General features: G+C 54.4%; 1 protein-coding gene across 16 annotated transcripts; it reads left to right on the forward strand.

Moving 5' to 3' along the window:
- The first annotated feature begins 5,897 nt into the window (after nucleotides 1-5,897).
- TAL1 (TAL bHLH transcription factor 1, erythroid differentiation factor) lies at nucleotides 5,898-21,429 on the forward strand. 16 transcript variants are annotated; one of them, XM_078451946.2, is made up of 7 exons: nucleotides 6,267-7,089; nucleotides 8,735-8,890; nucleotides 9,100-10,230; nucleotides 12,240-12,677; nucleotides 14,055-14,149; nucleotides 17,904-18,110; nucleotides 18,232-21,429. In XM_078451946.2, the coding sequence occupies exons 4-7, from the start codon at nucleotides 12,241-12,243 to the stop codon at nucleotides 18,453-18,455; spliced, it is 963 nt and encodes a 320-aa protein (XP_078308072.1). In that variant the 5' UTR covers nucleotides 6,267-7,089; nucleotides 8,735-8,890; nucleotides 9,100-10,230; nucleotide 12,240; the 3' UTR covers nucleotides 18,456-21,429. The 16 variants fall into 16 exon arrangements, with proteins under 16 accessions (XP_078308065.1, XP_060480911.1, XP_078308066.1 ...); XM_078451944.2 differs by having other exon boundaries at nucleotides 9,100-9,328; nucleotides 9,497-10,230; nucleotides 17,904-21,429; XM_078451943.2 differs by having other exon boundaries at nucleotides 9,100-9,325; nucleotides 9,443-10,230; nucleotides 17,904-21,429.
- The last annotated feature ends 1,120 nt before the right edge of the window (nucleotides 21,430-22,549 follow it).

Below are 22,549 nucleotides of genomic sequence, written 5' to 3' on the forward strand. Positions count from 1 at the left end.
CAGAGTTCTTGGGGATATATGTTTTTCAATTCTCCCAAATAAGTATATGTCTATCAACTATTTTTCTTTTTTTTTTTGAGAGAGAGAGAGAGAGAGAGGGAGAGAGAGAGAGAGCCCTAGCAGGGTAGGGGCAGAGGGAGAGGGACAGAATCTTAAGCAGGATCCATGCTCAGCGAAGAGCTGAGACCCGGGGCTCGATCTCACAAACTGTGAGATCATGACCTGAACCAAAATCGAGAGTCTGACGCTTAACTGACTGAGCCACCCAGGCGTCCCTATGAACTGTATATTTATAAGGAACTGTAAAAGAGTTCTTCAAAGTGCTTGAGTCATTTTTGCGTTTCCCTTCAACTATGAGAATTCCAGTTTCTCCACATCCTCACCGTTAGTTGCTAGTGTCAGTCTTTTAAATTTTAGCCATTTTAGTCAGTGCGTCACAGGTATCTCATTGCAGTTTGAATTCACATTTCCCTAATGTAAACTTGAGCACCTCTTCATGAGTTTTTGGCTATTTGTTTTTATTTTTTAGGGTCACAAGGGATTTACTTCGGGACATATCACAGTGCCATCCAAAGTGTCCACGATTTTGAAGTTCTCTCAATGTAGCAAATGCGTCATCACAGCCAGCAGGCATGAAGAGGACATTGGGCCCAAGGCGACGTGGCTGCAGACCAGCCGAGTGACCTCAGGAGAGCTGAGCCTGTTTCCTCATCTTGAAAGCTGGGGTCACACTAGCAGCCTGGCAGGGTTATTGTAGAGGGTGTCATGGCAGAGAAGAGGCAGACACAGGGAGCTGTGCAGGCGTACGCAGAAGGTGCTCAGGACATAGAGCCCCCTTCAGCGGTCTAGCGGTCCTGCCCACAAGTATTTATGTGTACCCAAGGCCCAGGGCCCGTCTGAGTGACCACCAGCAACTGTTCGTTCGCTGCCTAGAGGGCTGGGCGCAGCACCCGTGCCTCTCCTTTTCTGACAGCTCTGGGAGCGCGACCACTGAGGGCAGAGCTGGCAGGGCGGCTCCCTCGTGAGGACAGAAGAGTTTAGGCACTAACCATTCCAGGTCTGGGGAGCAGCCTTGGTCTTCCGCATGCTCCTGTCAGAAGCATGGGGCAGGGACAGGGACCTGGCTTCAAAGCACTAGGAAGCGCGGTGCTTTCTTAACAGATTCAACTATTTTATGGTGGGTGGGCCTTGCTGCAGAGGACAGCAGTAAAACTAGAGCAGAGTTTCTCAGGGTTTGGTGAACATCAGAATCCCCTGGACGTCCTGTGGACATGCATGCTTCCGGGCCTCACTCCCGGAGTTTCTGATACATCAGGCCCAGGGCCTGGGACTTGGCGTTTCTAATGAGTTCCCAGGTGGTGCTGACGGCCCACTCCGAGAAGCGGAATTCTGGGGTGAAGCCCTTTCCGTCCGTGGGAGCTGTGGTGTCCACGCTGGGCTTGGGCAGCATACAGGTGGCGCTCCCCACCCTTCAGCTTGGAATTCTCTCTCAGCCCCACCTATGGGCAGGGGGTGGGTTCTTTCAGGGCAGGGAATGGAGGCCAAAATGGAGACAGCGGTCCCATGGAAGTGGAGGGGGGAAACGATGTCACCTCCTCAAGTCGGAGTTTGGTTTTATTTTTAAATTTGTTTAGTGTTTATTTATTTATTTATTTTTGAGAGAGAGAGAGAGAGAGAGAGAGAGCGAGCATGAGTGGGGGAGGGGCAGAGAGACAGAGGGAGACACAGAATCAGAAGCAGGTTCCAGGCTCTGAGCTGTCAGCACAGAGCCCGATTCCACGGGGGCTCGAACTCATGAACCGTGAGATCACGACCTGAGCCCAAGTCAGGCCCTTAACCGACTGAGCCACCCTGGCGCCCCCGGAGTTTTTACCATTACAAATAACCCTGTGATGAGAACACTATGATGTATGGACAACAATCACCCCCTCTTCTACAGATGAGGAAAGTGGAGCACAGAGACTGAGACACTTTCCTACAAAGCTACTACTGACAAGTGAGAGAGCAGGGATGGGAACTCAGGACTGCCCTTGGAAGCCGCACAGCCTGGAGCCTGACTGCCCTGGGCCCAGATTCTGGCTCTACCACTTACCAGCGGGGTGTTCTCCACAAAGTTGCTCAACCTTTCTGTGCCTCAGTTGCTTACCTGCAAAATGCAGATGAGGGCAGCCCCGACTTCACTGGGTTGTTGGAAGGATTAACTGAATTAATACTTATGAAGTGCTTAGGGCAGTACCTGGCACATTGTACCTCCACATAAATGCACTGAAAGTAAACCTGGCTGTCCACCAGAGCGCACACACCCTGCACTCCTCCAGAGGACAAGCTCAGGGGAGAAAGCTCAGAGATCAGCTAGTACCCAGAGACAGAGTGGGCTGAAACGCTTGAAAAAATTAAGACCTCAAATTTGGGGGTTAGGAAGAGCCCAGCCTTTGGTAGGGGTAGGGGTGGAGGCAGGGGACAGGTCGGAGAATGGCCACCGCGGCCTCAGGCCCCAACCCTGGCGAGGCTGTTCTCTCCAGGACGCTCCCTTCCAGGACCAGACTCCAGACTGACCTGTCTGGGTCCCAACCTCCCCTCCACCCTACCCCGCTCCCCACCCCAACCCCGGGCGCTGTGGGTTTCCTGCCCGCCCGAGGCCCCTGCTCCAGGCACGCGGAGGAGGGGTGGCATTTCCTGGCGGGGCCGCGGGCCGCGTCACTCGCTCCTGGACACTCGGACAGCGCTGACCGACAGGCACCAGATGCTATTTCAGGCGGCGCCCTGCTCAGTGCGCAGTTTCCGTTTTTCCACCGACCGTCGGAAACAGGGCAGGGGAGGAGAGTGTAGACGTCACGAGCCCCCCCACCCCCTCGCTTCAGGCGGGGGTGTTGGGGGCGGGGGTTGGGGCAGGTCCGCGATGGCTGCCAGACTGTCAGAATCTCGAGCTTTGCGAGCTTTGCGAACAGAGGCGGTGGTGAGCGTCACCTCAGCGCCCTGCCACGGATACCTGGGCACACTCTTCTGCCGCAGGGTTGACGAAAGCCTTGCCGCCTGTGTTCCTTCCCTACAGCCTAGCGGGGTCATTTAATGCCCGGTAGGAGAATCCGACAGCTTGTAGCTGCCCCGGACACCTAAACTCAAGAAATTCGAAACCAAATGCAGAATCTCTCCCCATGCTCCCTGGCCTCCAGGCCCGCATCTCCAGGAATAACACCACCGTCTAAGCCAAGGAGAGCCAGAAACCCAGAGGGGTCCTGGATTTCTGTTTCCCTCTCATCCCCCAAACCCGATGGGTACAAACCCAGTTTTGTATCCTAAATACAGGTCGTCTTCATCTGCCTCTTGTCATCTCTTCCTCGGCACCCTAGTCCACCCTCCCACTGGACCACTGCCTTGGTGTCAGAACTGGTCTTCCCACTTCTTACCTCCCCCCCCCCACACACACACCCCTTCGTCACCTTGCAGCCAAAGAGCTTTCTAGAAATGCAGATCTGATCCTTTTTAGGACACTATGCACCCCCTCCCCCAGAACCAAATAAACAAAATGTTTCTCCTCCTAAATCCTTTAAATTGGCCACAGGCTTGTTCCAGCCACACTGGACTCTTTTCTGTTCCTTGCATGAAACTAAAGCCCTTCTTCCGCTTCAGCCCTTGGCCCACGCAGAAGGCTCTCAATGTTCACTCTTCTACCCACCCTCAGATCTCACTGTCAGTTCTCCGTCCAGGCATCATTTTCTCAGGGAAGCATTCCCTGGCGGGGCTTTCTGATAGGGGAATGGCCAGCACCTATTTGCAGGGGCTCAGAGAAGCGAACTGACTTCTGGAACTCAGAATTACAGGAGTCCCCCGCTTTCAGTTAAGTGATGCAGTCAAGCAAAGGCAATGGGGACCAGAGGAGGAGAGATGAAATCCAGCCCCGTTGCAGGGAGGCTTCAGGGAGGAAGTGGCCAAAAGGCTGAATCGTGAGAAAGGCGAGGAGACAAGAGAAGGCCAATAAGGCAGAAGGAGCAGCAGTAGCTGAGGCACAAGGGGGGATTCGGTGTGATAATAGTGGGTGAGGCAGGGCTGGAGCCATGGGGAGAGAGCAAGAGATCGGGCCTAATAGACCCCAGAAGCCTCTCCTCAGGGTCCCTGTGGAAGGCTGGAATGGCTGGGCCAGGGGATGCCTTGTGACATGTCCAAGAATTAAATTATTTTTCGCAGAACTTGGATGGTCCTTCTCTCAGGAGATTCTGTAAAAGTTACCTGTATGCACAGGGTGCCCTGACTTCCACCAGAGAGCACAGGAGGGATAGAGGCCACAGCCTACACTGAATTGACCCTATCTTCACAGAGAGTCATCTTGATGGCAAGGAGGGGCCAGTACTCAGACTGTGACCAGACTCTGGGCACTGTCCTTGACTGGGACTCAGTCCGGGACCAGATGAAGGGATTTCCCCAGTTTTCAGGCTGCAAAAGAAGCTCCAAAGCAGAGCTACTGGGAGGACCAAGCATCCTGGCATGGTGGGTAAACCTGTGGACTGGGAACTAGGTACCTGAGTTTGGGTCTCAGCTTTTCCTGGGTTCACTGTGAGCTTTGGCCAAGTCACATCTCTCCGTGCCTTAATTTCCTTGTCTGTAACAATAACCAGAACTGCCATGCAAGTGCATATGATGTCATCCTGGGCTCTGGGCTGTGAGGGTTCCATAGATTACTGTTCTCACAACTACCTTTTAAAGGCCATTTAATTCTCACAACAAATCTGGGAGGTAGGTATTATCTCCCCATTTTACAGAAGAGGAAACAGAGGTTCTGAGCCAAGCGACTTGCAAGATTTAAACCTGGGCTTTCCCCTCCACCATAAAAGAATGAAACCAGATGCCCTCCATGAGCTGAGCCCCAGTCACCACTCCTCGCTGAACTCAGACTTCTACCCCACACTAAGATCTTGGTCCCTGCAATGAGTTGAACCCAGATCTGTCATCCCAGCCTAGGCTCTGGCTGCTTTTCGTCATCTGCTGGGCTCCAGGTGGACACTGGTGCCAAATGAACTTCAAACCCAGGCTCCACCACTCACCAGATGTGTAACATTGGTCAAGTTTCTTTTACTCTCTGTGCCACAGTTTCTTCATCTCTAAATGGAGGATGGTAATAGCACCAGCATTGTTTATGAGAACGAAAGGAATTTGTATGTGTAGAGTGCTTAGAACGGCGCTTCATAGCAGGATTAAATTGTTTAAAATATTATGAGGGATGGGATGTTCCGGGGCTCTGGGCTCAGCCTGGAACTCAAGCAGAATGGACGTTTAAATCGCTCCGTTGACAGCAATTCTGCCTCCACAGAGCCCCCCGCTGTGAGCTCAGTCTATGCCACGGGAGGCAAGCAAGCTCCATTTTAGAGCAGAAAGGAGCCAGGGCTGAAGGGGATGGGAGGCCGGGGGTGGGGGTGGGTGCTGGGAGCTTCCTGGGATGAGGAACTGCCCATTGAAATCCGGGTGTCTAGGACACTGGAGAAAGAATGGATGCCGGGGAAGGGTTGGGAGTGATGGTTTTGGTGTCGGAGGTAGGGACGGGGTGCTGGGATGAGAGTCGCTGAAGAATGGTGTCTCGAAGGCCGTGGGACTGAGGTTGCGGGGAGCCCGGTTCCCCAGAGGCTTCGGGATCAGAAATGGGGCTGGACTCGCCGAGTCCTAGACCGCGCGCCCAACTCTCTCCGTGGCGCATTCCGGAGCCGGTCCCAGCGCCGCGCAACCAGTCCCCGCTCCCTCCGGTGAAATTGCCAAATTAAAATGAATCATTTGGCCCATAATGGCCGAGGCGCTTATCGGGGGCGAGCGGACCCGCGGCAGTGCCTTATCTCGGCGGCGCACACGGCCCCGGCGCGCCTCGGCCCATGCTAACGAGGCCCAGAACGTGAGCGGGGATTAGCGCGCGTCGCTGGAGGAGCCTGGGCGCGCGGGCGGGGGACCGCGACGGGGGGCGGGGGCGGGCCTCCGCACTGAGGACCAGGCCTCAAAATGGCCACACGCGTCCCCCCGTAGCGGCAAAACGTGAGCATTCTGGCCTTTTTCTAGTGGGAGGCAACCTACGGCCTCCCGCGGAATTCCCCGTCAGTTCTTCTCTCCCTTTCCCCCCGCTCGCAGAAGAGGTCTTCGCTCCTTTTCCCTGGGTTTCTTTCGATGGGGGGCATTTTCCACGGACGCCCTCCGCTCGCCGCCGCCGCCCCTCCCGCCACGGAGACTCTCTTCCTTCCTTCCCCTTTTTCCTTACGCAATATACAGAAATGCGCGAGGCGGTGGTTGGTTTTCATTTCTTCTTGGTGGTTGTGTGCATGCGGTGGGATTGTGAGTGCGTGTGTGAGCCGTCGGCAATGCTGACTTCTTCCGAGTGTGGTCTTCCCAGGCGATGGGCTGTGTGTCCGAGGGTGATGGTGTCCGCGCCCTTTGGGTTGTTGATTTGGATTCTTCAAGCCCTTCTGCGTTTTCATCGTTGTATACAGTTATGCTCGTTGGCTTTCTCGACACGGGTCTGCCTCTGGGTGTTGGGTTGTGTGGCCTTGGCGATTGTGTTTGGGTGGTTTCGTTGTGTCGGGCGTGTGTGATCCTGACTACCTTAGTTGTCTGTCCGTGAGCGATTGCGTTGGACTGATTTCGTTGTGGCGCGTTGGACAATGTGCGGGCCCGACCATGTCGACTTGCGGGGCAGTGTTGGGTTGTGTTTACTTTGCTTCCCTTCTGTGGGGCTGGACCGTGTGTGGTCCTGTCCATACTGGGTTGTGTGCTTGTGTCCTTTAGAAGTGCATTTGCAAATCGCTGAGGGGTGGAGGGGAGGGCGAGCAGGAGATGGGGCCGCAAGTTGAGGAGGCGGCAAGGGGGCGGGGAGAGGGATTTCACATTTTATTCCAAATTATGATGTATTCGGAAGCCAGTGTCGGCTTGGATGGGCAGACGGAGCCCGGTCGGCGGCTGCTCTGTCCAGAGGCCAGCCTGTGCCCCGGTGTTCGAGGGGTTTGTTAGAGTGGGAGGTTCTTCAGGCTCGGAGCTGAGCAGCGCTCGCCAAGGCCCGCGCCTTCAAGCCGGTAGCCGCCGGCTTCGGTTTCCGCCGCACCCAGGCTTCATCCATTTCTGGTCAGTTTCGCGGGTACCTCCGCCGGGGTCTGCGGGAGAGGCCTGGAAAAGACAATGGGCGCATTCTCCAGGTTTCGCGCCTTGGGTGGGGACCCTCGGGATAATCTCCAAAGAACACTTTCCCATCCCCTCCCCGGGTGAACGACATTGCCGCGTGGGTCAGGTACACGTCGCGTCGGTGACCCCGGCCAGGCTTTGTGGAGGGATGGGGTTAGTGCTGCCCTCGCTGCGAAAAAATGGATTTTGTTTTGCCAGTTATTATGGTTACTGATGTCGTCGCCATCATCCTCATCCTCATCGTCATCATCATCCTTTTTAATTAAAGTAATCGTTCAGAAGCGAAGCGGCTTGTCCCTTTTAGCTTCTTTGGAGCGATAACAAAGCAGCGCCGTTTCCCTCCCCCCTCCCCCCCCCCCCCCCCCCCCGCTCTATTTTTTAAGTTGCTGAGCTTGGGGTTGGGAGAGAAAATGGAGAGAGGGACGGACACACAGACTCTGTCATAAAGCAAAAATTAACCCAACCTAAGATACGGGAATGAGTGAATTCTCCCTTCTTCCCACCCCTCCCCCCATTTCGATTAGAAGAGGAGAAAGAAAATCTCCCGCATTGGACTGAAACTGCAGGGAAGAATTATTCCTGTATTTCTACCAAAGCTGGGGTAAAAAAAGAGTCCTTTGGAATTAATCCAAGGCTTCGATGTGTAATCATAAACTGGACAATTTAGGCAAAACAAATTAAAACCCTTCGGAGGAAAAAAAAAAAGCAGCCTAAATCTCACTACACTACACCCTGGGAAGCAGTATTGGATTTGTGTTTATCCTTCCTCCCTTTGCCTTGTTTATTGCTGCAAGGAATTACTAGAATTCTCCTTTACTCTGCTAGTCTGAACACTGAAAAATTGAAAATCATTGTGTGGGGATGGTTGAAAGGAAGACGGGGGCTGCCTGTGTCTCTTTCTTTCTTTCTTTCTTTCTTTCTTTCTTTCTCAATAGGAAGAAAAAAGGGGACCTAGATAGATCAAGATATCTCTCCCTCCCCTCCCCCATTCTCTTGGATCAGTGCTGTTCTGACTCCCATTTCTCTGAGAAAGTAGCTTTTGGAATTGGGTTCTGGTTTCACTTTGGGCTAGAGGTGGACATGGAGAGAATGGGGGCCTTGGAGATTCTGCCCCACAGATCAGGGTCTGAAGACTGGAATCCCCTTTTCCAACACACATTTCCCACCCACCCGTGCTAGGCGTTGTGGCTGCTGCTTGGGCCTGACCCGGGTTCCCAAGCCAGCCAACCGCATAGACACGTCAGTGCTTAGAAAACAAACTCAGCTGGCCGCACTGAACCAGACATCCCGGTTGGAGGGCCCGAAAATGTTCTGGCAGTCTGTGGAGAGTTCGTTTTTTTTTGTTGTTGGAGTAAATAGTTATTCCTGATTGGTCAGGTGTAGGGTTCTTTTTAAAGGGGGGTTGGGGGGAGGCTTCAAGCACCTGCAAGTTGGGGGCAGAAAGCTGTTTGCAATTCCCTGGGCTGGTTGGCCGAGGACATGAGGTAATTCCCAGCCATTGACCCCCATTTCTCTCTCTCCCTCCCTCTCGCCCTCCCTCTTTCTCTCCACCCCCATCTTTCCTGGAAACTCGCTTTGGGCGCGGCAGACTGCCCAGGACCACACCGTGGCCTAACTGCTGGTCTCTCAGCGAGAGAGGGGGAAAGCAAAGACCCCAGTCCACAACTTGGACCTTGGCTCCCGCCCCTCTCCGGCGGAGTGGAGATCCTATTCAGAGGGGCCTGTCTCTCTAAATATGCCCCAGGTGAGTTTTGGGGGAACAGTTATCGGTGGCAACAGTGTCCAGGAAGACCTTGGGTTCCGGCCTGGGGTGGGGGAGGCTCAGGACAGAGGCCAGTCCGGTCTCCGATTGGGTGAGGGGAGGACGAGCCCAGAGCTGGGAATCCGGGATCCGTGCCTCTGTGGTTTCTAGCGGGACCCTTTCTTTTTTCAATCCTGGGTAAAAACACCTAGCTGGACTTAGCCCCCCAGGCCGCTCCCATCAGTCCTGGTCCTGTGCTTGCTTCACAAGGCTCCTAACTCTGGGGCAGCTATTTCTGGGTGGCGCAGGCTGCGTGTGCCTGGGCCGCTGGCAGGAAGAAGGCCCAGCCATCCTGGCTAGTGCAGTCCCAACTCCAGTGGGCCTTGACCGGGGCCTGAGGCCTAGAGCGGAGCGGCACTGGAACACTCCTCCACTCTGGTAGTAGCAGGGAATGTGGTTCTGTTCTCGCGAATGCAGCGCAGGCTTGGGGCTCCCCCGGGGGTTCGTTCGGGTGTGGGTGCAATATGAAGGGCAGGAAGCTAGCTCTTACCCCAGGTACCAGCGGAGGCTGTTTTCACATGAGAAATTTTCCCTGCCCGGAATTGGGAGCTGCCGAGACCCCGTTGCTGCCCCCCAGGAGCTCCTGGGATCCGTGCCTTGTTCAGACTCGAACGGAAACGTTGCGGCCATCTGGCAACAGGAGATGAGGATCCGGTGTTGGGGGCTGCGAGCTGGTTCTGGGCCGCACAAAGACAGAGGAGTTGTAATGGTCAAAATAGTCTAGTGCGATTCTGTTCAAAAGCTTCTCCCCATTCCTTTGTCTTCCCCAAATAAAAACAAATGAACAAAGTAAAAATCACTCGGGCTTTCCTTTCAGTAATCTTAACCAAAGCCAAGTGATTGGGGTTAGTCTCCTACAACCAGAGGTGCTTATGAGTCCGCTGTTGGCTTCTGGAGCATGGACCCTTGGCATGGGTGATCCTGGTTGCAGAACAGCCTGCCGGGTTTTCCTAAGATCCAGGGATGGGCGGGGAGAGGTCGGCCACAGACCCTGGGGGCCAATCAAAGGTTTCTCACGGGGAGCCTCCGAGATACAGATATTTATAGGCCTCTGGGGAGGGCATTTGGGGCCAGAGTCAACTCATCTGGAATATGTGCTCCTCTTGCCCCTTGGGGACCCGCACCTACATGAAGCCTCAGAATTAATCAGAGGGTATAAATGTGTCATAAGGAGAGCTTGAACTCAGTCTGGTGATTGCAGTGTGCACCGTTGGTCACTCTGGTTAGAAGCTGGGGCTGAAGCACGTGTCACTGGGCACACAACGGTGTGTGGGGACAGTAAGGTAGGGAACCAGCACCTTGGGGGTTGTGTATTTTGCCACAGGATGGTATATTACTGGTGCATTTCACTGCTGCAGGGGAACCAGGAACACCAGACTGGTATACCTCTGGTGCATTTCTAGTGGCTGCAGTGTCTTGGCAGTCCCATTCTGTGGATACAGATCTATTGTTTCCGCCATAATTGTAAACTCATTTCCAATGAAGCCTTGTGAACCCACTGCCTTTGCAGCTCATGTACACCAGGTCTTGGGGAATTCTGTTGTCTCCGGGGTGAGCCCCTGGAGCTGGCAGACCCAGTGCAGAAGTGCAATCTGAATGACAATTCTCCATCAGCTTGTGTGTCTGGTAGCAATTTTGCTGAGCCCAGAAGAGGTTTCAGAAGGTCGGGTCTCTCTTCTGGAGCTCGAGGATATTTCCCAGGCCAACTCTTGTCCGGAGCAGTGCAGTGGCAGAATGGCTGCCACGAGTGATTAGATGCCCTCTGGTTGGGGCTGAATTGGATTTTTGTGTATTTTCTGCTATAAAATATCCCAACCGTCTAATTCAGAGAGCAGAAATCTTCTTTTGGACATCTTATGAAGCCTGTTGGGTTGATTATATATGTATTTTATTAAAAGAACTCACAAGCATCCCCAAACTGCAGACCCAGGGTCTCATGGTTTTTTGGTTTTCATTCTTTCGGGAGCCTGGCTCTATTGGCATCGAAGCAGGGCGGTGGAAGGCCCCCAGTCAGTGTTAGTGGGGAGTGGAGCCTCTGTGGTCACCCTGGTGTATGGTTGTGGAGAAGAGAAGGAGTGTCCTCAGCCCCAGGGATATACATGGGAGGGGGTACACAGGAGGATAGCTCAGACAGAGTGAGATAGAAGTTCTGGTCCTGCTCTGTGGCTCTGTGGCCAATAGGTTCATGTGACCTTGGGCAAGGCATTCCCCTGGATGGTCCGGATAATGTTTACTTGAGCATTTGCAGGTGCTTTTAAATGCATAAATGAGGTATTGCCCCCATTTCCCAGAGGACAACACCACGGCAGGAGAGGGGGATGGAAGAGTTCAAGGGCCTTCGTGATACCTCTTCCCGCTCACAGATGGGAGCCTAGACCCGGGTGGCCTCAGGAGCATTCTGAATGCTGAGGCTCCATAGCCCTTCAGCCAAGCCTCCCTTCCAGACCTCACCTCACTTGAGTCCAGCTAGGCAGAAGGAGGCGGAGTGTGCGGGAGGTAGGGCTAGGATCATTTTCTTCCTTCTCAGTGTCTCATCTCTGGTCTCGGTGGGAGTAAAGGGCCACCGGGGTTTCCAGCAGCTGCCCAGAATACACGGTGTATTTGCTTACTACAGACAGACAACCCCTACAGGGGGGTGCATATGTGTTGAAAGGAGAGCAAGAAGCGCTGCCAGCTGTGGCACAGTGGACCCCAGGCCCTGTAGCCTCCATTCCCTGAGTTCCCTACTTGCACCCCTCCCAGGTTTCTGGACGTTCGTGTGCGGGCGGCACGCTGGGGGCGGGTATTGCTGAGGGTGGTTGGAAAAGCACCCCACCTCCGCGCCACAGTTTCCCCGCCAAAACCAAAAGGGGGGCGGGAAGAACATGGTCAGGGGATTTGTTCCCTCCTCTTCCCTTGCGGCCTGAGCAGGGGGACAAGATGGTATTTCTTTCTCGCCTCTTTCTACATTTCCTTCCTTTTCCCCCTTCTGTTTTCTTTCGCTGGCTGTATTCCTTTTCCTCCAATGCCTGTCGTGTTTTTCCATCTCTTCAGTCTCTGTGTCTCCCAGGCCCCTCTCCCTTCTCCCAAACCAGAGCCCCCCACCCCCACTTTCTCCCTCCTGCCCCAGCCCCCCGCTGGGCCTTCAGGCCCCGGGGGAGGGCGTGTGTCCACGTGGCGCTAAGTTGGTCCGCCTCTTCCCACGTCTCGGTGCGAGAATTTCTCTGAGCCCTGCACCCCCTTCACCCACCCCTCGGTGGGCTGGGGGCGGTTGTCAGAGCGGGCGTCCGCTTGTCTGTCTGTCTGCCCGCAGGATGACGGAGCGGCCGCCGAGCGAGGCGGCCCGCAGTGACCCCCCGCTAGAGGGACGGGACGCGGCCGAGGCCCGCATGGCCCCTCCGCACCTGGTCCTGCTGAACGGCGTCGCCAAGGAGACGAGCCGCGCGGCCCCCGCGGAGCCCCCGGTCATCGAGCTGGGCGCGCGCGGCGGTCCGGGGGGCGGCCCCGCCGGTGGGGGCGGCGCCGCGCGGGACTTAAAGGGCCGCGACGCGGCGGCGGCGGCCGAAGCGCGCCATCGGGTGCCCACCACCGAGCTGTGCAGACCTCCGGGGCCCGCGCCCGCCTCGGCCCCCGCGGAGCTGCCCGGCGACGGCCGCATGGTGCAGCTGAGCCCACCCGCGCTGGCGGCCCCCGCCGCTCCCGGCCGCGCGCTGCTCTACAGCCTCAGCCAGCCGCTGGCCTCGCTCGGCAGGTCAGGGCCGCGGCGGGAGGGGACGGGGTGGGCGGGCGGCACCCCGGGAAGCATCCTGCCGGGGCGCCCCTTATGCCACTCGGAGCGACCGCGCTTAGCGGCGGGAGCGCAGGAAGGGAAGGGAGTAGTAGACCCGAGGGCGGAAAAGTCTGCTCGCTGGAGCCCGTGCGCGAGCAGACGGGAGCCCTTTGTGGGAGTGTGCGTGTGCGCGGGGCCGGGGGTGGCGTGCCCCGTGCGTGTGCGGCCTGCGTGGGTGTGCGTGAGCCCGCGAGGGGTCCACGCCTTCGGGCGTGCAGGCATGTGGCCCGCAGTGAGTGGAAGCGCGCTGGCCGTGCTGGGTGTTGGTAGTGTGTGCGTGCGTGGTGGCGAGTGGCCCAAAGGGAGCTGCTGGAGTGTGAGTACCGGGCAAGAATGTGTCTGAATGCGCTCCGCTGTGAGATTCTTCTGGAAACTGCAGCCCTCAGTGGACAGGTAAGAGATACGGAGCTGATGGTCGTTGCAAGAGGGTTCCCTCTTCGGAAACTGCTCCAGGGCGCATCTGGGGAGTGGATCCCTCCCTCTCCTCCTGAGCCCCTCCTGAGCCCCTCTGCCCCTCGGCCGGGCTGGGCAGGGCGGCGGTGGGGGGGTGGGGCGCGGTGTATACCCCTCTCGGTGTGAGGGTGTCCATTTTCCTGCTGGGGCCACTGAGATGGCGGGGAGATAGGGGTAGAGGTGGCGCGCAGACAGGAAGATGAGGCAGGGGTTGATAATGTGGGCCAGTTATTGAGTCTGTGGGAGACCCCGAGAAAGAAGCCATGGAAAGCACAGAGTGGGTGATGGGGGGGGCATGTAAACAGTGGTGAGTCAAGGTTTCCTTTCTGTTGAATGTCGGCGGCCCCCTTGGGACCCCCGATGAAGGTGGGGCGATCTGGGGGGAAAGGGATGGTGTGCCTTGTGAGGGGCTAGAGTTGCACAGCACACAAGGTATGAAGGCCACATCTGCCTGTATGAGTACCTGTTTGGGAGGGGAGGTGTCTGGGGATCCTGTGCTTGTATCGGGAAGGGGAGTATGCCTGCCTGTGAGTTGCGTGTGTGTTCATTATTGCATTTGTTCCATGTGTTCACTTATCATTTGTGTGGGGGGAGGGGTGTGTGGGAGTGTGGTCCCTCCTCCCCTTGCTTGTCTCACCGGGGAGAGAGGGTGGGAGCATTCTGTGAGTGTGTTTGGGTGTGTGTGTGATGCTCCTTCTATTCCAAACTCAGGTGTGAAGGGAGCAGGAGCCCCCTTGTTTTCCCAAGGGTGGTGGGAGGCTCAAGAACACGTGGGGAGGATTGCTGAGGAGGCTTTCTCCCCTCCACCTACGTGTGATCTTGTGATCTGCCTGCTCCCTCCCACAGTGGGTTCTTTGGGGAGCCAGATGCCTTCCCTATGTTCGCCACCAACAACCGAGTGAAGAGGAGGCCCTCCCCTTATGAGATGGAGATTACTGATGGTGAGTCTACCTGCTTCCACCTTTGTGTCATCCCTCATGCTCCTTAGAGCCCCTTGAAGGTGGGATCCTTGGGCACTACTCCATGAGTGTCTCACATAGCTGGGTTGGCTGCCTTGGAACCCGAGTCTGCCGAGTCCTCACCCTGCAACTAGACTTGGGACTAGGGGAAGTCATGGGTGGGGCTGGGGGCCACCCTCATGGTCCTGGGAAGAGGGAAGTGGTGCTGAGGACACACTGAGGCATTTAGCCCAAACCCCTGGAGTCAGTTGTAGTCCCCACTGTAGCTCCGTTCCAACCCCTGGCAAGAATCGCAGGCGGAGGGCAGAACACGTGGTGCTCCCTGCCTCTAAGCGCTGCCCCTCAGGGATTTCGTGCAGCTCCCAAGTCCTTTTTGGAGTCTGGAGTCTGCTCCCTGCCTGGAATTGCACATTTAAGGGCCTTGTCCCAGGACCCTATATTGTGGGGCCATCTCGTCTCCGTTCCACACCCAGAACTGAGACCTAGAGTTCCCTTCCTGACATCCTAGATTCCCCGAGAAGGTCCTTGGCACTACTACAGTGAACTACCCAGTAATCTTTGGCACTTAACTTGGGGGAAGGGGTTGGATGAATGGGAAATTTGGAGTATCCCCTCCCTCTCCCCAGTGTTGATCTGATGCAGTAGATGGGACCCAACACCAGGGGGCAGGAGAGCAGGCTCTTCCAGAGCCCAGGACTTGGAGCCAATCCCTGGAGCCTCCAGTGCTTCAGCCTGGCTGGGGCCTGGGGCTCCAGTAGGAAGGGCACCTGAGGCCTTGAAGCCACACTGGGTTTATTCAAGGAGCCAGTAAGAGGGATATGTATTGAGCTGGAGCCTCTGGAGAGGAGTCTTCTGTGGTGTTCTGGAGGGGAGGGGGCCTAGAGTCTGGACAAGGAACAGGCCTCATAAGACCTGATCAGCCTGGGATATGGGGTATAGGTCCAAGAGGGAAGGGTGATGACGTGTCAATGCTGTTAGGTTAGAGAGGGGAGGTGGGTATACCAAACAGGAAATAGGCAGAACCAGTCCCGAAGTTCCCCAGGGAAGAGGCATTTTCGGCAGAGGGCAGAAGCAGTGAGAATCAGGCTTAAAAGAGAGGAAGGAGGAGAGGGGCAAGAGGGTGAGGATTTGGGGGGAGCACAGACGTATAGGGAAACCATTACTCATAAATGTCACTAACATTTACTGAGCACCTACTCAGTACCTGGCCACGGAGAGTCAGAGGGTGCAGAGGGATGGACAGACTGGGGGAAGAGGAGGGTGTGGAGAGGTGGGAGGTTCTCTGGGAAGGTGCCAGCGAGGAATAGGCAGAAATGGAGGTGAGAGGAGGGTATGTGTGTGGGGTGCAGAATCTGTCCATGAGACTTGGAAGTCAAAGGTATAACCAGAAAGAGTCCAAAGAAGTGGAACTAATTCGAGGTGTAAAGTCAGGACTTGATGTGGATTCCTACTGCTGAACTTTTCTGGCTCTCAGTTTCCTCATTTGTGAAGTGGGGAGAGTAATTGCTTCCTTACAGATTGCTGAAAGAGTACAATGGGGTAAAGTGTTTTTAGGGCCTGGCTCAGGGTAGGTGCTCCTTCTGGAGTTCTGTCTAGCTGTAGCTGTGACAGCACTTATAATGCCCCTCCTCACTTAGGAGCTCCCTAAAGATCAGTCAGCATTACCATGGAGCAGAGACGGTCTTCTCTATGTCACAGCTGAGGGACACCCCTCTGTCTGGCCTGGAGGCCAAAGATGGAGTTATTTCCTCCGCAGCAGCCCAGGGTAGGACTGCCAGCACAGTGCTGTTTTTCCCAGCTTGGGTCTGGCCTTTGGCGAAGAGTGCATTGGGCTGGGGCTTGTTGGGATTTAGAAAGACAGCTTTCAGAGGCACAGTGGGCAGGGAGTGAATGATCCGCTCTGAGAGAATATCGTGTGTGTGTATGTGTGCATGTGTGTATACGTGTGTGTGTGTGTGTGTGTGTGTGTGTGTGCACGTGCATGTAAGAGAGACAGATGATGAAGCTGGAAGTGCTGGCATGGATGAGCTGTCCCAGCCTCAGTCTCAGTGGAATGAGCAGTGGGTCTTAGGTGATGCCTTGACCCTTCCTCTCCTCGTCTCCCCTACTCAAGTTTCCCCATTCTGAGGTCTGGTTCTAGGGGTCATCAAAGAGGGCAAACAAATATCCCAGGTCTGGGAGTTCCTTCAGTGCACAGAGCTTCCTGATGACTGCTGGGAGCTTGGCTGTGTGCCTCAGTGTTGGGGAGAGAAGCGGTCACCTCAGCCCAGGAGCTCAGGAACACTTGCAGGGCCCTGTTCTATTTTCTCTGGCTTTGGGCTTCCCAGGTCAGGCTTGGATATTTTGTGCAGTGCTTTGAACACCATAGGTGCTCAATACATGCAAGCTGGTGTCTGCTACTGCTCCACAAGTCTTAGTACGTGAATACAGTCTGAAATTGGTCTAGTCTGTAATCAGTGCATTGTAGACATGGAGAGACTGAGGCAGCCCCCAGACACCTGCTCAGAGCCTCAGGCCGTGCCTGTGCGTGGCTGTCTCTCCACTCCTCTCCTGGGGGAGAGAGCCCACAGGGTGGGTGGGCCCTTTTCCCTCTTGTCTGTGCTCTCTACGCCATTCCCCCTTCTGCCAGCATGATCAGTTAGCAAACATTTACCAAACCCCTGCTCTGGGTTTTCCATCACCCTTAGTATAAAGTCCCCACCCTGACTGCAGAGACTTATGGGGTCTGGATTCAGCCTACTCTGATCACAAGCACACTGATTAGCCAGGCTGGCTTCAGCCATTTTCCAGCTCAGGGCCTTTGCCATGGCATTCCCTCTTCCCTTCCTGTGGCTGCTGGCTCTTGTTTAGCCTTAAGTTCTTACCTTCTAGATGTCACTTTTCTCCAGTATGCCATCCCCAACCACCTCAGCTAAATGTAGTGGCTCCTTTCCATATTTTATTACATTCTGCTTCCTGTTCATTTGTTATTTGTTTGTACTTGTTCATCATCTGTCATCACCATTAAAATGGAAGTTCCATGAGGGCAGGGACCCTGTCTGTTTTGTTCATCATGTTCCTTGGTGCCTGGTTATTAGTAAATAACTGATGGTTAGATGATAATAGCTGACATTTATTGAATGTTTTACCTGAGGCAGGTATTGTCTTAAGGACTTTATCCTGTGTTCGTTGTTAGATCCATATGACAATCTTGTGACTTCAGTTGCTAGTATTATCTCCATTTTACAGATGATGAAGCTAAAGCACGGGGAGTTTAAGTAACTTGCCCAGTCACTCTCTAGTGAGTAATAGTCAGGAATCATCCCGGAAAGTCTGGCTCCAGAGTTTGTCTTTCTGACTAATGTGGTATGGCCTCTTGGCACAATGAATGAATGAATGAATGAATTAATTAATTAATTAATGACAAATGGTCCCTGTCCTCAAATGTTTCACAACCCAGACAGGGCAACAAGCATAGACACATACAGCAATGATCAAAAGTAATGGAGATCAGGGGGTTGGAGGGCCGTGATGGTTGGTGAGGTCTGTCCCAAGGGGTGGAGGGAAATCCTCAGAGAGGAGGAAACAGATGAACTGGGCTTTACAAGCTGAATAGGAGTTTTCTAAGTAAAAGGTAAGGGAAGGCGTTCTGGGTTTCCCCAGTTTCCCAATGACTGGTTTCTCTTCTTCCCCACAGGAGAAGGTGCCTTGGGGCACCTCCATTTCACCGTTTTAACTCTTGTCCCCCTACCTCCAGGTCCTCACACCAAAGTCGTGCGACGCATCTTCACCAACAGCCGAGAAAGATGGCGGCAGCAGAATGTGAATGGGGCCTTTGCTGAGCTCCGCAAGCTGATCCCCACACATCCCCCAGACAAGAAGCTCAGCAAGAATGAGATCCTCCGCTTGGCCATGAAGTACATCAACTTCCTGGCCAAGCTGCTCAATGACCAGGAGGAGGAGGGTACCCAACGGGCCAAGCCTGGCAAGGACCCCGTGGTGGGGGCTGGTGGAGGAGGCGGTGGGGGAGGGGGCGGTGCACCTGCAGACGACCTGCTGCAGGACGTGCTCTCCCCCAACTCCAGCTGTGGCAGCTCTCTGGATGGGGCCGCCAGCCCGGACAGCTACACAGAAGAGCCGGCACCCAAGCACACGGCCCGCAGCCTCCATCCTGCCATGCTGCCAGCCGCTGATGGAGCAGGTCCTCGGTGATGGGGCCGGGGCCACTCAGGACCGGCCAGGAGGGCAGCCTCAGGCTTCTGGGACCGTGGGCTTTGGGGCAGGTGGGGTGAGGATTGGGCAGCTCTGAAGCAGGGCAGTGGACTTGACGAGCCTTCCTTGATGTCTGAACTTTGGGAAGTCCTAACTGCCCTGGCTGGCTTTCCTGTTTCCTGACTCAGTGGTAGAACAGAAAAATGGAGCAAAGTGGTAGGTACTTTTTATGAAGACGGCACGGTCTTCCCCTCCCCCAAATCCCTAAGACTTTAAAGTAAAGAGCTCAACTGGCACTGCTTTTGGCCTGGAGCTTGGGACCCCCCGTCTTTGCTGAGACTTGGGGTTGTCGGCTCTCCCCTGGGGCATCCAGCAGCCTCTGCCTTGCCTTCAGCCCCCTCCCAAGCTGGCTGGAGTGGCTTGTGTGGCCACCCCGTCCAAATATGTAGGTACCTGGTAGCTGCCCATTTCTGGGTGAGCCCCATCTTCACCCAGGCCCATGTTGGTCCACCCAGCTTGCCAGCTGCCGCAGAGAGTCACAAGCCTCGAGGTGCCTTCTTCAGGGCCTGGTTGAAGAAGATGGCCAGTGGACAGCCTGCTCTTGACTAGCTGGGCCAGAGGGTCAGAAAACCCAGTAGCCCTTACTCTTGCCCCAGGATCAAAGTCTGCTTTCTCCCCACTGAGACTTGCCTTCCTAATCCTTGTGGCTGTGGGGACCGAGTCTGTAGCTGGGAGCATGCCCTGTTGGGCCTCATGTGAAGGCAGAGAGAGGGAAAGTGATTAGAATGAGTTGAGCAAGAGCTGTTTAGGGCTGTGGGTTCACATCCCGATGGTGTCTCAGAGCTTCCTGCCTGTGTTCTGAGCTCCCCATCACTGTTTGTACGGTGAACGAATGCCAGTGTGCTGATGGGCATGTGCTTGTGCTGACAATGGATGCACAGCCCCATCTGTGTGTCCTCGCAGATACTCAGAGGGACCTTCTCACCCCCAGGAAGTCTGCTTGCTGATGGTCTGGTCTGTGTTCTGAACTCAATTGAGCACAAACCCTGTCCTATGAATTTCTGGCATTTGGGATTTTTGCTTGACTTCAGTTACTGGTGGGATCTTTAGGTCTTGATAGGACCCAGGCGCCAGCCCCCTTCTGGAGCATGGGAAATCCAGAGACCAGAGACCAGGCCCTGGCTGAGACCCAGACATATGCACAATCACTTAGCAGAATCTTCAACACCCCTCGGTTATACAGCTTTCAGTCACCTAGGGTGTGTATGGGAGGCTGGCTTACTGCAATAAGAGTGTCCCCCTCCAAAAGTTGTACATGAAAGTTTTGTAAATCAAACCCTTATCCTTCATCTTTTAAAGAATTACTACTGCAAGTCCTTTTGTAAAGTGAAGAATTTTTTTGTGGAGTGGACCCACTGTCCTGTTGATCTCTTGTGTCAATCCAGATGGTGGGACATGGTTTTCTTAAGGCCAGGCCTGCCTGTGACATGCATTCCAAGCCCATGGAACAAACTCCACCCAAGTCCTATATACCTGTCATTGTACCCTCAAGTCACCGCAGCCATCTCCCACCAGGCTCTGCCTTTGGGGTTAGAGGGAAAACAATCCCTTGTGGTGAAGGACCTTGAGCACAGCCGAATGCAGATGGCATGATCCCTGCTCCCTCCCCTCCCCTCTTAAGTTGTGGGGTCCAGTTTGTGAGTAAGGGGGGAACATGGTAACCTTTATAGTACCATTCTCCATCCATTTAAGACCCCCAACATCCTATTTTGGTGAACTTAGGATTGGTTTCTTTCCAGTACTTGGAAGCTTCTGTGAGGAATCCCATCTGTCTAAAGATGGAGCCCCTGTCCTAGGTCCTAAGACTCTATTTACCTCCTGGCAGAGTAATTTGACTTGGGAGTGAAAAGTGGCCACAGTATGGATGAGTGGAGATGATTTAGGAGATGATCACACATTCTATCAGGAACTCAAGCTTCTGGCTTCCTCCTCTCTCAGACAATATGGATAAGTTACCTCTCTCAATGTCAGTTTCTCATAAACACCCTGGTTTGGCCTGTCTCCTAGGGCTGTGGTGTAGACTGAGTGGAATCATGAAAGTAGCATTTTGAAACCAGAAAGAACCCTTCTGCCCTCAGTATCATTGCTGCAGTGGGGTTTCTCACCCTGAGTGCAGGGCCTGGGCAGTGGGCCAGCCTGCCTGACTGCATAGCATTTGAGCAATCTAGGTTCCAAACCACTTTTGCCTGAATTATCCTGATTGTCCACATTTCTCCAGATTGACCTCATTTTCGTTTCCTTCCAAGGGGAGGCACAGGAGTAAGAATGGAAAAAGACACGGGCGGAATATGTAAAACATAATACAGCTTCCCCAAACTGGCCTGTGTAGGGAATGGTAAGGCTTCATGTCTTTGCAAGACCTACAGAAGATCCAAAATTTTCATTTTCATGTCCAACTGCGCACCCCCCGCCCCACCCAGCATACCCTTCTTCTTCCTCTGCCTCACCTGTAAAGAGATGGCAACATTCCAAGAATTGTATCTCTGCAAAGGGAAGGAATGTAAAGGAAAAAAAAAAGTGTGGAGAAGAGAGATGATTGTAATGACCGGAGGGATTCACATCTTTTCAGGAAAATTCACATGCTTTTATTGGTGGTGGCAACGGCAAGATGGTACAACCTTTATCCTATTCTGAAAACAGAACAGAGGGCACAGCATCTGTAGTCAGCTGACAACTATCTTGGCCTTTGGGGCTGGTTTGGTCTCGTACTTGTGATTTCAATAGTACGTGGCCCCCACCAAAGGCTTGCCCTTGCCCCTGTACATAGTGCGTTGTCCCTGTGGGCGGGCCCAGCACTTTCCGTCAATGTTGTACTGTACGTGATGAGTTGTGTTGGTCTCTGCATTTTTCTGCAGAAGGGGAGTAACCGCTCCGGGTACCTTGACCTTTGTACAGCCGGGAGGCCAACACTGTGGGCGTGACTCTTTAGCGACAAAACCCTTGTGGTGATGATGTGTGTATATATATAAGGATATATTGGGAAGATTTCTAAATAAAAGTTTTACAAAGGGGCCTGGACTCTGTACTTGGATCTTGCACCCCCAGGCCTGAGAGTTGGGACATTAAAAGGAAAGGTCTGACAAGAGTCTGTCTCCCTGGATATAGAGGGACCTCCAGGACTCAGCTGTTCCCTCGGGGTGGAATGATCCCACCCTGAGGCTCCCCCGCTTAGAGGTTCCATTCTTTTCCCTCTCCCAGGCCTCACAGAGGGGGCCTCTTCTGAACATTGTGTACCTGTACTTGTGGCGCAGGGCCACCCGCAGGTGGCCTCCTCTGTGTGCTGGGTTCAGCCTGTATGGCTGGGGCAGTGAGTGGCTTTCCTCATAAGTTCAGGACAGATTAAGGTCTCACCAGAGGATGGTCCCAGGTGCTCTGATGACTCCATGGAGGCTGCAGCTCTAATACCTGACTCTCGAGGATTGGGGGGTGCAAGTCTCACGTGGGGATCAGGGACAGGCTGAGGCTTTGGGAGAAGTGATCAGTGAGGGGATGCTTAGGAATGGAACTGCTGTGACGGACGGGGACTCTGGGTTCGGGGGGCAGAGAGGGCTCTGCATATGGACTGTTGGAACTTCAGGGACCTCAGTGGGTTAGCATTTCCAGTGGAGTACCAATCCTTCCATGTAGTCGTGTTTTTTGAGCCCTACAACGGGCCAGGTATCATTCTAGGTACTGGAGATCCAGCAGTGAAGAAAACCAAAATCCCTGTTCTTGAGTTGCTTGAATTCTAGCAAGGAGACAGTAAGCGCGCACACGCGCGCACACACACACACACATATTAAATATGCTGATTATGGTGTTGATACAGTGAAGTTACAGCACATTAGAAGGTGATTAGTAGAAGGGAAAAAAGATGTGCCCAGAAGGGAACTCAAGGGGCCCCTGGATGACTCTGGCTCCTTTGGGATTAGCCTTGCTCATCTTGCCAGGCTTTGATCTTGGCTGCACCTGTCCTAGGAAGCTTCCAACCATAATCTAGGAGGGCCAGGGCCATGCAGAGTTTGAGGGTCAAACTCTGGCCTGTAGGGAAGCTCCTGAGCTTTTAGAAGACTCCCAAGTATGCATCTCCTTGGCCCAGGGCAAGGAAGCCTTTGGGAAGATAGGAAGAGGAGACTTAGTCCTGGGGCAGGA

This window comes from Panthera onca, chromosome C1 (assembly GCF_046562875.1).
Source record: "Panthera onca isolate mPanOnc1 chromosome C1, mPanOnc1 haplotype 2, whole genome shotgun sequence".
Taxonomy (NCBI): Eukaryota; Metazoa; Chordata; class Mammalia; order Carnivora; family Felidae; genus Panthera; species Panthera onca.

What these genes read in the sequence shown, in the direction of transcription:
- TAL1 (XM_078451939.2), top strand. Translation starts at nt 12,241, where the DNA reads ATGACGGAGCGGCCGCCGAGCGAGGCGGCCCGCAGTGACCCCCCGCTA. An exon ending in CCGCTGGCCTCGCTCGGCAG is followed by an intron (nt 12,678 to 14,054) that starts GTCAGGGCCGCG and finishes TCCCTCCCACAG; the next exon opens with TGGGTTCTTTGGGGAGCCAG. An exon ending in TGAGATGGAGATTACTGATG is followed by an intron (nt 14,150 to 17,903) that starts GTGAGTCTACCT and finishes CCCTACCTCCAG; the next exon opens with GTCCTCACACCAAAGTCGTG.